Source organism: Pristiophorus japonicus, chromosome 1 (genome assembly GCF_044704955.1).
Source record: "Pristiophorus japonicus isolate sPriJap1 chromosome 1, sPriJap1.hap1, whole genome shotgun sequence".
Taxonomy (NCBI): Eukaryota; Metazoa; Chordata; class Chondrichthyes; family Pristiophoridae; genus Pristiophorus; species Pristiophorus japonicus.
In genome coordinates this window covers 542,757,020-542,772,849 of record NC_091977.1, presented here as the reverse complement: position 1 = coordinate 542,772,849, position 15,830 = coordinate 542,757,020, and the positions used below count along the sequence as shown (strand labels likewise).

Genomic DNA, 15,830 nt, shown 5'->3' with positions numbered 1-15,830 from the left:
GACATTCGAGGGTTACACAACACTGAAAAGCAGTTTAAGCCTTTGCTAATCTTTCTTCCTCCTGCACTCATTCAACAGAAAATGTTTGCTCTCAATAGAAGCTTCATATTCCACTACTCAAAAGAAAACCCACTGAATGTGCATTCCTGCTACACCCACCAGGAGAGTCGTGCAGCTCTTAATGTGCCCCAAGGCAATGGAGATGTACAAAAACATGATCACATAGCTAATGAGAACTGTATTGATGTCACTGCTACTTTCACGATTTATCTCGTCTTCAATGCTTCGTTCAGCAGAGAATGAAATGGTCAAGTTGGAATCATTATAATGTTTCAGGAAATCAATAAATCTGAAAAACAAATACCAGTCCAATTAGTGTTCCACAAAAGTTTAGCTATCTGAATAGGTGGCACAATATAACCATAAACTCAAAGATAGGAACCACTGGTTTGCTGTCATACTTTAGTCAAAGACATGTATTCTTCCCAAAAGAAAATTACTTACACTTTCTCCCAAGCCAGAGCTTTGTTGAGTTTGTCAGTGTCATTGTGATAATTATTAACAGGGAAAGTGATCACTAGTGCTGTAGCAGTGTTAAAATCATCACCTGTGGAATCAAAAGAGAGTCACTATTCTACTAGAATATCAAGGTTCTGAAAAGTTGTAATATCAGCAGCCAGTAGGAGATGCCAACATTTTGAAGAAATTATTTCTCCCCTGCTTAGTTGTCCATGAATTAGAACACTAGTACTTATGATATCAGAAGGTCTTTGTTCGGATTTGAAGGCAAGCTGTAGGAGAAAATGTGCAATTTAGCAGAAAATTTAGTTTTCTTCCTCTTGGACTCCCCCCCCACCCCCACCTTCTCCCAGAAAAAATACCCCCTTTCATTGTCAAATACTACAAACATCCCAAGTCAACTTGCCTAGATGTAATGCAGAGGCCACATGAGCCAGTGATCTTTCATGGGCAGGAAAATGGTAGGCTGGTAGGCAGATGCAGAAAACCTAGAGTCCAGCTACCATGCAGACAGAATCCAATTTGTTCTACACCAGTTTCCTCAGTCACTGCTAGTTTAAGGAAAAGGATGGCTTAAAGTTTGTTTCCCATAGCAAGTGGCAAAATCTGATTTGGAAGCCAAGAAATTATTAGTGAACATGGAGTGTCCTTTCACCAGTGTGGCTCAGTTAATAGCACTCATCCTGGAGTCAAGCATTTGTGGGTTCAACTTAAAAGTATACAATCCTGAGGGAATTCTGCATAGTCAGGTGAAATGTTTAACAGAGACATTAACCCAAGGTCCTGACAGCATTTTGAAAAGTTGAACTTTCATGTCAACAATCCTTCCTCACCCAATACCAAAGATTCACTGCTTAATGCATCTAATTTGCTTCTTGTAGGGCATGGAGTGCAAGCTGGCTGCCAGTTACCTGCTAGGTAACTATTTCAAATAGTAATTAGTTTCCATCACTTGGCAAGCCCCAAAAACAAAGCACTATGAAAAGTTTTTGAAATGCACCTAGTTATAAGTGGAAACAGTTAAAGTTTCTTTGAGAACAAAAGGGCAAGCCATAAGGCTGAGAAACTTTTCCCCCCAGAGAATTGTGAACCTGTGGAATTCTCTCCCATAAAGTTGTTGAGTCCAGTCGGTTGGATATATTCAAAAAAAGGGAAGTTAGATGTGGCCCTTACAGCTAAAGGGATCAAGGGGTAATGGAGAGAAAGGAGTGGGGTACTGAGGTTACATGCTTAGCCATGATCATATTGAACGGTGGTGGTGCAGGCTTGAAGGGCTGAATGGCCTGCTCCTATTTTTCTAAATGTTTATCCTCAACTTCCTTTGAGCTTACTGCTGGAGAACAGCTAGTACCATCATTCCAGCTAAGCTGTGGTCTGGAGTTCTGAGGGAACATTGGCCAACACCAATTAAATTGATGAGAAATTATTGAAAATTACATTTAAAGTCTCCCCCCTCCTTTAGTTTCCCACAGAATGTGATCTGAAATGGATCTCTGCTTCAAATGCATTTTACACCAAAAACACAGCAATTTAGGAAGAACGTTTGTGGTTCCATTGGCATGAGGGGGAACCCCCTTACTGGTAGTCGAGGTCAGGAGGGCAAAACAAGTGAAACACAGTAAACCAAAAGGGACTTAACCCAATGCAAGAAAATACCATGCATAGCAATTAAGTGATGCATCAGAAACAGTTTGTTGCAATTCCAGATTTAAAGAAAGATTTGCTTACCATTATACCCTCCTACAACCAGCCAAGGAAAAATTGGTCCACCAAATGTGCCCAAGCAAGGGTCATGGAGCATAGTTGTATCATTAAGTGAAGCGGGGGCCCTGTTTAAAAGTCAATGTTTTAGGATTGGTTAATTGGAGTTGCAGCAGACCTGCTTTAGATCCCAATATAAAACTGAAGTTGTTATCACAAAGTAAAAAACATTGCTAACTGAGGTTTAGCAAAAAAGTGTTAAGACTAGCCCAATATATGAGCCAATATGAAGTTACTACATCCTGCAACTCTAGTGTGAAAAGTTATTGCACCCTTCATCCCTCCCCCAAAAGTCAATTAGTCCAGACTCAAACCAAACTGAATTGAGACTTTTCTAAAACACAAAACAAGTGAATGTTTTCTTAAAGGATTTTGGGCATATCTATTACATACAAGTGTAGTAGATATTTTGAAACTATTGGGATAAGTACTAGATAGGCTAAAGGGAACTGAATTCCAAATTCCTGTTTTAAACAAAAAAGTCCCAATTGCTTTCTACCACCATCTGCTACTTCCACTCAGGAAACTAAAACTAGGGGGCATAGTCTCAGAGTATGGGGCTGCCCATTTAACTGAGATGGAGGAATTTCCTCATCCATGGAATTCTCTGCTAGAGAGCTGTGGAGGCAGAGTCATTGTCTCCACCTTAAATATATTCAGATTTTTGAGCAAGGGATAAAGGATTATAGGGAGTGGGCAGGGAAGTGGAGCTGAGTCAATGATCAGATCAGCCATGATATTAAGTGGTAAAGCAGGCTCAAGGGGCAAGGTAGCCTACTCCTATTTATGTATGGTGAACACTTAATCTATTTAAGATGCACAGCCAGTATCTATCCAATTCCCTTTTGAAAGTAATTATTGAATCTGCTTGCACCACCCTTTGAGGCAGCACATTCCAGATCACAACTCACCTAATCTACCTTCTGGTTCTTTTGCCAATTTTAAATTTGTGCCCTTCTGGTTACGGATATTCCTGCCAGTAGTTGTTCCTCATTTACTGCATCTAAACCCTTCATATGGTTTGGCAATTTTAAGGTAGTTTGACACCCCTCCCATGAAGTCCCCAGCAGATACTAGTCCAAAAGAATACAAAGACCAACAGGGGGGGGGTCATACAAACTAGGCCTTGAGGCCCCTCCCAAGTCTATGCAGTGAGGAATCTATACCATGCAAGATTTGGATGTCTTGAATTTCCACTGGAGTTTAAAGAAAGACTTGGATTCATACAAGTGCCTTTCACAACCACTGGAGTACAGTGTAGTCAATGATCAGATAATTGGTTTTATGTTGATTGAGGGATAAATATTGGCCAGGACAACTCCCCTGCTCTTTGAGGTGCCATGGGATATTTTACATCATAGGCAGTCCCTCAAATCAAGGATGACCCACTGTCAAAAAGTTCACAGGTGTTTCAATGATAGACCCAAAATTCTAGGGAGCTAGGTCTTGGTCCAGTAGCAAGGATTAACCAAGACAACTGGAGACCAGCTCTGCTGCATGGACCTAGTGCACACATTGCAGTGTGGGCTGGCCAGTGCCTCTACATCCATGAGGGATCAGACAAGACCTCGGTTTAACATCTCATCTGAAAGATGGCCCGAGTGCAGCATGTGTCAGCCTAGGTTTGTGCTCAGGTCAGGAGTGGGACTTTAACTCAACCTTGAGTCAAGTGAGATTGCTACCCACAGCCACAGCTGACACTATCCAGAGAGATTAGTAGAACTGCTGATGCCTGTCCCCTGCCATAACAACCCCTGTCAAGATTCAGGGCTGGAACATTTATTACATCCCTAGTCAATGGTCACATACCTAGTGCAGTACAGAAAGTGACTATGGTAGTCAGCATATACATAAAAGTAATCGCCAACAGAATGATCAAGGACATCGTGACTGTTTTGGTAGTAGTTTAAGACACTCAAGATGGTGCAGTTATTGTTGTATGGAGCCAAAGGTGCCAAGCAGATGTCCTGCAGCTGCACAGTTTCATTCTTGTAATAGGCTTCTAAATCTTGAATTGCATCCTGCAAGTCCAGCACCTAAATCAAAAATACTTGCACTTAAAATTGAAAACCGTTCTGTACATTGTGGCAAAAAACTTCCAAGTTACAGAATCATACAGCCTTGCAGCACAGGAGGCTATTCAGCTAATGCCTTAGTCCCATGCCCCCTGCTCTTCCCCATCGTCCTGTAATTTTCTCCAAGTATTCATTCAATTACCGTTGAAAGTTATTGAATCCACTTCCACCTCAAAATGCAGTGTAAAAAAAAGTTTACATTTTCCACTTTTGGCCAATTACCTTAAATTGGTTCTCTGGTTACCAATCCTTCTACAGGTGAAAGCTTGTGCCCATTAATCAAAATCCTATTAAATCTTCTTAATGTTCCCTGTTTGAGAACAATCCCAGATTCACAACTGCAGTCCCTCAGCCCTGGTACCATTAGGTCTCCTAAAGTGATTCAAAACAGAAAAAGAAACAGAACAAACCTGGTGTAGGACATCCTTGCGCAATGCAGGGCCAAATGGCACATCTGCCCCAGATGGATAAGGTGAGTACATGGTCCACGTGCTATTTGGGGCTGTAATAATCAGCTGCTCCGTGCGGAAAAAAGGTCCAAAGTGGGTGTCAAAATAATACTTTTCCCTGCGAGCTTGACTGGAAGGGGCAGACCAGATTTCAACTGGATCGGTAGTGATCTTCATGAATACCAAGCCAGAGGAGCAGACTGCTATGGCAATAATAGTCAGCATGATAACAGGAGCAGGATGTCGCACACAGAAGGACCCCCACTTGGTGAATAGGTTACGCAAGAGTGCTTCTGATTTTGCACCAAGCTGTTCACAACAAGATATCTTATCTGAGGAGAGAGAGAGGAAAATGGTCATACCAGGGAGGGGGGGAACACATGGCCAGGCTCTTCCCCTCCCCCTCCCCCCAATAAAACAAAGATTCCCAATTAAGGCTAACTGCAGAAGCAGGTTGGTTAATGAGACCCACATCCATGACTTTAAAGAATCAACTATATAACCAAAATGGCAACTTCATGAGTCTGCTTTAATGACAGATTCCCAGCTATGTTAAATTAGATCAGTTGTGTGCAGACACTAGCAAATGGAATAACGTACCTAGATGATGGCCATTGATTGAATGATTTGCACGGGTGTCAATAATTGGGGCATATTCAGAAACAATATGCGGTTTCCTGTAGAAAAGTATTGAATTACAAAAGATTCAGATAGTGAACAGACATGGTTTTAAAAATTGATAATTGAATTCCTGCTTAAAAGTTTGTAGCTCACATTTACATCAGCACAACTTAATGCTTTTAATGACCAAAGATGGCTTTGACAAGTACTAGATCAGCAAGTCAAGACCAAAAAAAAACTAAGATTTGCAATGAAGTGTCTTAACAGTTGCAAATGGATTTAAAAAATAAAGTTCAAACTTTACTGTCCTTAAGATTGTTACCTGCAACACCACATACAAGTGACTGCTCCCCCAAACACAGCCAGGAAGATCAGATAGAAAATCCACATTATAACAGCCATGGCATCCAAACCAAAAATGGTCCATGGGGTAAGAGGTGGTGGAGGTACTGGCTTTGGGCCACAAACTAGTGTGCAGTCCTGGCAACTACATGGTTGAGAACCATCATCTAAAGTCTCATTGCAGCCTCTGGTTTCGTTGTTCATGGGGATCATTCTTCCAACTTGACGATCTACCAAAAAAAAAAGATGCCACTAGTACTGAAAACTGTCTAGTACAATGCAGATACCTTGAAGTAACAGTTTCAACTCTACTTGCTCCTGCTTCTAAGAAACTGGACTGGAGAAGGTCCTCAGTTGTTAGACTGAGGCCACTGGCATCCCTTGCACTGTCCTCATTTCCTTCGGTATCCTACAGATTTGAATTTACCATGTGGGATGACAAATGTTGTGGATATAGATTAGAACAAAATGGTTTGCTGTGCTCCGCTTTTATTGCAACTTGCAGTTCAGCTTGCTTGAAGTACAAGGAAATGAAAAGATTAAATATTTAAGCCACATTAGAATATATGTTCATTAAAACAACTTGTTCTCTTTCCATAAAGAGAAAAATTGCAAAGTGCTGCAGTACAGGAGGGACCTGAGGGTCCTTGTGCATAAAACAAATGTTAGTATGCAGATACAGCATGTAATCAGGAAGGCAAATGGAATGTTGGCTTTTATTGCAAGGAGGTTAGAGTATAAAAGCAGAGAAGTCCTGCTACAACTGTACAGGGTATTGGTGAGGCCACACCTAGAGTATTGTGTACAGTTTTGGTCTCTATTCAAGGATATACTTGCATTGGAGGTTGTTCAAAGGTTGATTCCAGAAATGAGGGGTGATGTTAAGCCTCTACTCATTGTTTCAATAAGATCTCATTCTTAACTCCATACGAGGGGAGGGAGCACAAGGTAGATGCAGTGAGGATTTTTTTTTCAGGGGGAAAACAAACAAACTAGGGGCATAGTCTCAGAATAAGGGCTGCCCATTTAATATGAGGAATTTCTTCAAGGGGTGTAAATCTGGAATTCTCTGCACCAGAGCACTGTGGAGGCTGGGTCATTGAATATATTCAAGGCAGACATAGATTTGCACTAAGGGAACAAAGGGTTAGGCAGAGCAGGCAGGGAAGTGGAACCAAGCCCATGATCAGATCAGCCATGATCTTAAGTGACTGATCAGGCTTGAGGGGCTGCACTTATGTTCAATAGTGAAGAGGCCAGAACCTTAAACATGGGGCTGTTCAGATTTTAGTTACAGTCATGACTATCTCTGCTTAGGTCACGAAAGTGATTTTTATAACAAGCTTAGTGATTGATTTGGCCTTCCATTCATATATGCAAATACAAGCTGGTTCCCAAGCTCCATCTACTTCAGGAGGTTAATACATCAAGTCCTGGAGTGACTAGCTGCTGCCCTGTGGCTGCATTGCTCCAGACCCTAGACAATGGTCTATAGTTAAGGGGACCTGGTTCTATTAATACAATCTTGGCTTGTGCTTTAACAGGTATGAATATATAGTTTGCACATTTAGCTGCTCTAGCTGTTTACCCAGCTTATCCTTTCAGCCTTTGCCTCTAGTACAGCAAGTGCATAGACTCATCTTAGTGTGGTAGGTGCTGTCTTGGAATGGTGTTGGTTACAGACAAGATTGAGACTTTTCTATAATGCAAAGCCTAGTAAAAGGATGCTGTGATCGCTTAAGTATAAGCATTTCCCTACTTTCTAATTTTAAAAAATGTTGTTCCTAGTTAGTTTCCTTGCTGCAACAGCATATCCTTCCTAACTTCATAGGAAAGTTTCAAAAAGACACTGGTCTCAAGTCTAATGGTTAAAATGTAGGGTGAGGGGGTACAGGATCAGTGGTTATGTTACTCGACTAGTAATCTAGAGACAAGTTCAAATCCACCATGGCAGCTGGGGAATTTAAATTCAATTAACTAAATTTGGAATGTAAAAGCTAGCATCAGTAATGGTGACCATGGCCCCAAGTTTCCACACGCTACAAAACGGTCCGAGCTGGGCGCCAGTTTTGTGCCAAAAACAGCGGCTGAAAAAACACTATTCTCGAGCACCCTGCAGTTCGGCATGGTGCCCGGGGGGTGGAGCCTACCACTTGTGCCAATTTTGTAAGTGGGAGGGGCGGGTACCATTTAAATTCGTTTTTTCCGTGCCGGCAACCCTGCGCATGCGCGTTGGAGCGTTCGCGCAGAGAGAAGGAAACATTGGCACTCGGCCATTTTTGTAGTTCTTTGTAGCTGTTTAATTTTTGAACATTTTTTTATAAAATCACATTGCCATCAGCACTGAGGCTTCTTGCAGCAGTGAGAAGGCTGCAGGAAGCCTCAGAAGTTGAGGCAGCCGTTTCCTGACTGCCTCTCTTTTCCCCCCCCCCCCACCCCGCCGTCGGGAATGGCTGCCTCAACTTGAGGCTTCCTGCAGCCTTCACTGCCTCCTCTTCCCCCTCCTCCCAGTCATCCAGAACAGCTGCCTCCTCCCCCCCGCTGTGGTCGGTCAGGCCCTCCCTCCTGTTTGTGGGAACAACGCTGAGCTGACTGAACCTGCCTGAAGCACTTTCACACAGGTAGGAAGATGGTTTATTTAATCTTTTTGCTTATAAATGTTTATTCAGGTTGGATTTATTTGTATAATTTGTATAAGTATAAATAAGGATTTATTATAGAATTTAATGGCTTTCCTTCTCCCCCCCCACCTCGTTCTGGACACTTAATTTGTAACCTGTGCCTGATTTTTAGTGTAGAACAGGTTTTCAGTTCTACAAAAATCTTCACTTGCTTCATTCCAAGCTAGTTTGGAGTATGTTTTCACTGGAAACTTTGAAATCAGGTGTCAGTGGCCAGACACTCCCTTTTTGAAGAAAAAATTCTGTTCCAAAGTGAAACTGTTCCAACTGACTAGAACTGCAGAAAAAAAAAAAGTGGAGAATTGTGATTTCTAAGATAGTCTGTTCTCCACCAGTTGCTCCTAAAAATCAGGAGCAAATCATGTGGAAACTTGGGGCCCATGAAACTATGAGATGGTCAGAAAAACCCAATTGGTTTGCCAGCATCCTTTAGGGAAGGAAATCTGCTGCCCTTACCTGGTCTGGGTTTAGGACTCCAGACCCACAGCAATGTGGTGGACTCTTAACTGCCCTCTGAAATGGCCCAGCAAAAGACAGTTGTACCAAAGCACTATGACAGTCAGCACTGAGTACCTTCACCACAAGGACTGTAGTGGTTTAAGGTGATGCCTCACCAACATCTTAAGGGCAATAAATGCTGGCCTTGCCAGCAATGCCCACATCCTGTGAACAAATAAGCTAGGTGTTTTTTTTTTTTTATTTAAGATGGAGTTATCAGCCATCACTGGCAAGACTACTTCTGTAACAGGTTAGTATCTTTAGACATTTTCATCCACTAAAGTCCTTGATTTGTTCCACCAGTGATCAGGAACACAATTGCATAATCAATCTCCTGTTAAAGTTGTGTTGAAAAGGGGTTTAATGCCAGTCACTCCTTGCTATAGTCAAATAAACCAATCCTAATAAAATCCAGTTATTTCCAGCACCAATTCCCTTTAATGCATGACCATGTTTAGTATACTGCTTACTGGAAACCAAGTCCATTTAACAGTTACTGAGAACTATGGCTAATGCAACAGTTTGTTCATAAAGCCATCTTACACTGCAATCAGTTACAGGCAATTTCCACTCACCCAGAAAGTGCATGCTGCCAAACATTTTGATCAGTGTTTAATTATTGTACATTTACAAGCACAGATTGATTAGTTATGGTTCAAATCATGTGCACTCATGTCAAGTACATTTCTTAAAGACTTACCACCAAAGATGGGAATAATGTTGAAGGGTGTCTGAGCATTACTTGTGGTACACATATACTGAATCCAGTTGGTGGCATTACAATCTTTTGCATCTTTTCCACAAAGTAGCCCCAGAGCCTTCTCATTACTTGAAGGGGACTGAACATCTTTACAGGCATTATACATGGCTGGAAAGAAAAGACAATTAGTGTGTATTCTCAGTAGACTTCATCAGCAATGTATTGGAGGCCCTGGTCAGTCTCAAAATGCAAATATTGAAACATTAAGTGATCCCACTTTCACAGTACAACTCTATGGATCTTTGCAACAGATTTTATGAATATGCATCCTCCGTTGTCTTAACCCACTTGACGGCACAAGAATTGTAATGTATAGGTCACTGGAAAACCCAACCATTAAAATTCACAAATAGAAAATCTTGCAAGGACTGCTGATGTCCAAACATGCAAATTCTTTCATAGAAACATCAAAAATAGGTGCAGGAGCAGGCCATTCAAGCCTGCACCACCATTCAATATCATGCAACTTCAGTACCCCACTCCTGCCTTTTCTCCATACCCAATCCTTTTAGCTGCAAGGGCCACATCCAACTCCCTTTTGAATATATTCAATGAACTGGACTCCACAACTCAGGTAGAGAATGCCATAGGTTCACAATGCTCTAGGTGAAGAAGTTGCTCCTCATCTTGGTCCTTTATGGCTTACCCATCATCCTTAAACTGTAACCCCTGGTTCTGGACTTCCAACAATCAGGAACATTCTTACTGCATCTAACCGGTCCAACCCTGTCAATTTTATATGCTTCCAGGAGATCGCCTCATTCTTCTAAACTTAATATAGGCCTAGTCGATCCATCTTAAATGGATTTAACAGGGCATGAAGATAGCTTATGTACCAAGAAGCTACTCAATTCCTTCCCAAGGATATGGTGTTAAAATACTTTTGGAAATGCTATATGCAAGCATCTATCAAATGTTCAAGTAGTTTGTTACTTGAAGCTGCCATTTATTTTTAATGAGCAACACTGAAATCTGATGGTTCACAGGTAATGCATCACAACATGCTTAATAAATCACCTATGCAAGTCTCTTTAGATTAAGGTAAAGATGTCTCACATCAAGGGTGAAGGTGTGGCCCAAGCCACCCAGGAGCAGTAGGTGGAAGATATATCCTCCTCTCCCCATCACCTGCTCTAACCTGCAGTTGGTGCAGGGAAACAAACATCCTTAAAACAGTCTGCAGTTAGACAAAACCCTTTGTGCCATAAGCCAAATGAATGAACTCACATTGTAGAGTACTCAAGATTGGAGAGATACCCAGTCACCATTATGGGAGTGCCACCACCACAAGGACTGCAGTTCAATGAGGCCCACCATTACCTTGCCAACACCCCACATCAATAAAAAAAAAAAGTGCCCATAACTTCACAGGAAGATGTGCTGCATAGTACCAAGGTATACAGGGCAGAAATAGCCCAGCTTCAGTCCCCAGCCCATACCAAGAGTCAACTATTCTCAGCTGCAGAAGCAATGAAGCACAATTGTGTAAGCCACCACCATTCCAGGAAGAGAAAAGCAGCCAAGATTCTGCCTCATTGTGGAGGGGGGTTTAGGTAACTACAACACTGGTTCAGATTTGGAATTAGTTATCGACCACAGGCCAGTCAGCAGAGCTCACTAGCAGCTGCAACACTGAAGAATTTAAGTTGTTCAACAGTCTACTAATATACTAGGATAGTGAAGTTTAAACAAATTACACAATGCCCTTCGGTTCACCCTAATCACATCTTTTCCCACCCCCAATTTTGATTTCCAGAGAAATTTATGCTGCACCAAAAACAAGATCTCACCATTTGCAAAACTTGCTCCAATGTAATATTCCACCTCAGTGATGCTGGTTTGGTTCTGAACATATGGTTCAAATTTGGTGGCATGGAGAAACAAGCTCTGAGCAGGACTGCAAGTCAGTTCACAATAAAAGGTCATGAAATTATGGAAACATGATGGACATCTGCAAGACAAAGGGCACAGTCTAAGTTTTTTTTTAAAAAAAAAGCAGTCAGCTTTGTAAAAATGTTAAATTCAGCAGTCACACAACATAAATAGTTTAGCAGCTTGATCTTCAGGAATAGGAGGCCATTCAACTAGATCCATACTGTAATGCTATTCATCTGCAATTCTTATACCCTTACCCAAAAAAACCCAGTTTTGATTGGAGGGGCAGGAAGAAGGAGGGAGAAAAAGTTCCAGATTTCCAATACCCCTTGTGTAGAGAAGTGTTTCCTGACATCACCCGTGATCAGCCTAGCTCCTCATGTCCTTGTTCTGGGCTCCCACCAGAGGAAATAAGGCATCAATGTCTTTAATCATCTTAAATAACTATCACCCTTTAATTGTGTAACTCATGGGAATACAAACCTTGTCTATGCAAGTTGTCCTCATAATTTAATCTTAGTCCTGGTGTCTGGTGAATTGGCACTGCACCCCCTCAAGGCCAATAAATCTTTCCCAGAACTGGTCTAACCATTAATAAAGCACAACTGCATCCCAAACAGCCTGGTTGCTGACATGGTATTACAGCATAGAATGGTGTCAGTCATAGATCCTTAAATTACAACTGTCGGAGAGTGTAGGAAATGCAAGAAAGGGAAGAGGGGGACAGCACCCATCATTGGTCTGAAGCAGGGGATAGTAAGTAGATCACAAAACTGGAAAATCCCAGTGAAGGAAAGTACAGCTTGTATTGTTAATGTGCATGAGCTAGTTTACCTTTACAGCAAACATGTTTTAATACAACAGGCAAAGTTAGCAGGTTTCACTGCTGAACCTAAAAAAGGAACTACAAGAGACTGTAGTGTCATAGTAAAGTCCAATGTTCACCTAGAGATTGTGATTAGTGCAACTGGTCACAGGGAGAAAGGTCCTTTGTCAAAAGTCAATATCAGCAATACCCATGGGCCTCCTAGCAAGAGCCTCAAAATAATCAGAAAACATTAAAGCTGGATCACACAGGTTAAGCAAAAAACCAAGAATGAGGATACCTGGACAAGAATTGTAGTGGTAGCTGCATATTATCCTTAAGTGTGTGCAGTTGGTGAACATCACAGCAGAGATTAACATTTCCATAGAGATAACTGGGGCACAATTCCTGAGGAGACAGAAAAGTGACTCATTACAAGTGAAAGGCTCCATGCACTAGTTTTTAAAGTGCAGCACACTTTAGAAAGCTGCATATATTCTTGAAGAATCAAAACTTAGAACATTGGATCAAAGCAGTGCTTAGAACAGTTGACAAGGAATGGTTTTGTAACTTTTAGAAAGGGTACAACTACTAGCTTGCCATTAAAATGGCCCAAGGAACTTTACAGAAGTATTGTGTAGCTATGTCAATTTGCCCAAGATATTAGGACAGGTGACCAAATGTAGGTTAAGGGGCATCTTAAAAAAAGGGAACAAATTCAAGGTTAGGGCCTAAGCAGCTGAAGGCATGGACACCAATGGGAGGCAAAGGAAATTGGGAAATGCACAAGAGGCCAGAATTGGAGGAACAGAGTTCTTGCCGTTTTGTAGTATTGGAGGTGGTTAGGTTAGAGATAGGGACAGTCGTCAACAACAAGGATGAGAATTTTAAATGCAAGGTGCTGCCAGACCAGGAGCCAATGCAAGTCAGCAAGAACAGGAGTGCCTCAGCAAGCAGTGACTGAACTCAGCAGGGGCATTGTAGGACAAATGCATAATTGACACAGCAATCAGAGCAGGTTAGGTTACAGCAAGGCAACAGAACAAAGGGTAAACTCAGATCATGACATAGCTCAAGAGTGCATGATCAAGACTGAAATACATCAGCTGATCAGCCAGTCATGCTGCGCCAGCTCATGTTCCCACTTACAACTCCTGCAGAACACAACTCGAGCAGAGAACACATTCCATTCCATCCCACTGGCAGATTAAAAATGCTGCTATGTCTGGGCACAAAACAGCCCTCACCACCCATGTTAAAGTAGTCAAATTACTAGCCTTTAATACACTGCTCAATTTAAACCCATTTAGGTTCACCAAACTTTTTTGGCAAGAAGATTCTAGCTTGTGGCTTTCACAGACATACTGAAAGGCTGTAGACAAATTTTCCAGTGATCTGTTTAGTTTGCAAGAAATACCTCCAACTAGGAAATTAATTTGAGCAATTAAAAAAATTGTGCTGTCAAATTCTGTTGACAAAACAAGGTTTGAAAAGCAACTTACTTCAATCAATTCATATCCTACTTTAGGCAATGGTTTTGGTGGGCCATCATATTTACAGTTGTACCGCTTCTGTGTGGTTGGATCTGTCCCACACTCACCATACCAAACACAAGTTTCATTTTGTGCAAATACCTAGAAGAAAAAAAATCAGTTACTTAGGTTTAGTGACAGACAAGTCAGCTAGTCAACAGAAGTGGTTTGTACAGAGTACAAGGGTGTGCTTGGTAGTATTTACACTAAGTTTTCCCTTTTGAGACACCATGCAGAATTTGGCAGCTTCTCACCCAAGCTGCTATTCCCTTCAGCCCAGTGAGCACTAACTTATTAGAAAAAAGACACCGGTAACCAGATAGAGTAGAATTAGAGCAGAGAAGATAACTAATAAGGGAACTAAGGGTTATGGGGAGCGGGTGGGTAAGTGGAGCTGAGTCCACAGCCAGATCAGCCATGATCTTGTTGAATGGCAGAGCAGGCTCGAGGAGCTAGATGGCCTACTCCTGCTTTATGTTATGCAAGATGTCGCTGCTAGTGGGGGGGAATCCAAAACTAGGGCCATAAAGAAAAGTCACTAATAAATCCAATAGGAAATTGAGAAACTTCAGGGCAAGAAAGTGGAACTCACCACATGGTAGCCTTGAAGCAAATAGCACAGATGCATTTAAGGGAAAGCTAGATAAACACACAAGGGAGAAAGGAATAGATGGATATGCTGTTGAGATAAAGTAGGGTGGGAGGAACCTTGTGTGGAGCATAAACACCAGCACAAACCCATTAGGCCAAATGGCCTATGTCCTATAAAATTTGATGTAGGATCAGGAAGAGACATCAACTGAACTTCAAAATAAAGCAAAGTTTTGTAGCCAGTGCTCCAGCAGTTTTCTATTCTTCACAGAACAGGCCACCCACTGAATGCTGTGGATTTCAATAGTTACTGGGTCAGTGTGCAAGGAGTAAGTTAATAAAACCAACATGTCAGCTATAATTAGAAACAGGATAGCATGTGAGTATTGACCTTGTTTTTACACTAGGTCAAGGTCTTGAAATGTTGAAGCACTTGACAAGGATACAGATTGCCAACCCTCAAGTCAGTTGAGCCACCATCTCCTCAAAACCCAGCACTGCCAAATTGCATTGGGGGGGGGAACATTACTAAGACAACAACCTGGGCTCAGAGGGGAAGGCAGGAGTTGTTTTGCTGACAATTTGCTTTCAGCATTAAGTCTAACTGCTACCAACTGGTTCTCAAATTCAAACAGTTTGATAAATGTCAGTCATTTAAAAAGACTTTCATTTTGATACCACTTTCCACCCCCACTGGACATCCCATAGCACTTTACAGCCAAAGTACAAAAGTGTAGTCACTGTTGTAATGCAGGAAACAGTAGCCAATTTGAACATAGAAAGCTCCCACAAACAGTTCTTTGAACTAGTGCCATGGGATCTTTTACACCTACCTAGGAGTGCTGACAGGGCCTTGGTTGAACATCTATCAAAAAGACTGAATGCTGACCCAAAAAAAGGCAAGAGTCACTCCCTCTCCAAGCCACTGGCCATCTCCCAAGTGGCCAATCATTTGACTGATTAGACTACTTGACCAGTGAATGCAGGCAAATAGGGTAGAGACAGACAAGTCAAATGTCACTCAGATGGCCAGATTCCCCACAGGAAACACTGATAGGAGTTTACCCTGCCTAAACTGAAGCCACATCATGGCTGAGTCACAAGCAGTATAAATCCTCCCATGTCTAATGAGAGGTTTGGTTTGCAATCTCCTAGGCAATTTTGTACAGTAGAAACTACCAGATTGTAAGAGCAAGCGATCATCAGCAGTCCCTTGGAATTGAAGAATTTCTTCCACTAAAAATGAGTCTTTAGGTGGCTGAACAGTCAGTGAATGTAAGCAGTCATGAGGAACATGTGGTTAATGTGGGATTTTTTTTTT

The 15,830-nt window shown here is 41.8% G+C and overlaps 1 protein-coding gene across 2 annotated transcripts in view; it reads right to left on the bottom strand.

Annotated features, from left to right (window-relative positions):
• npc1 (Niemann-Pick disease, type C1) overlaps positions 1-15,830 on the bottom strand; it is a 55,814-nt gene that overhangs the window by 36,314 nt on the left and 3,670 nt on the right. For both annotated transcript variants that reach the window (XM_070896883.1, XM_070896879.1), the window contains exons 2-12: positions 13,889-14,020; positions 12,688-12,794; positions 11,497-11,657; positions 9,647-9,814; positions 5,748-5,997; positions 5,405-5,481; positions 4,766-5,136; positions 4,090-4,316; positions 2,248-2,348; positions 505-607; positions 160-349 (exon numbers count right to left, since the gene is read on the bottom strand). In XM_070896883.1, coding sequence (XP_070752984.1) covers positions 160-349; positions 505-607; positions 2,248-2,348; positions 4,090-4,316; positions 4,766-5,136; positions 5,405-5,481; positions 5,748-5,997; positions 9,647-9,814; positions 11,497-11,657; positions 12,688-12,794; positions 13,889-14,020 — 1,887 coding nt within the window. The remainder of the gene's footprint in view (positions 1-159; positions 350-504; positions 608-2,247; positions 2,349-4,089; positions 4,317-4,765; positions 5,137-5,404; positions 5,482-5,747; positions 5,998-9,646; positions 9,815-11,496; positions 11,658-12,687; positions 12,795-13,888; positions 14,021-15,830) is intronic.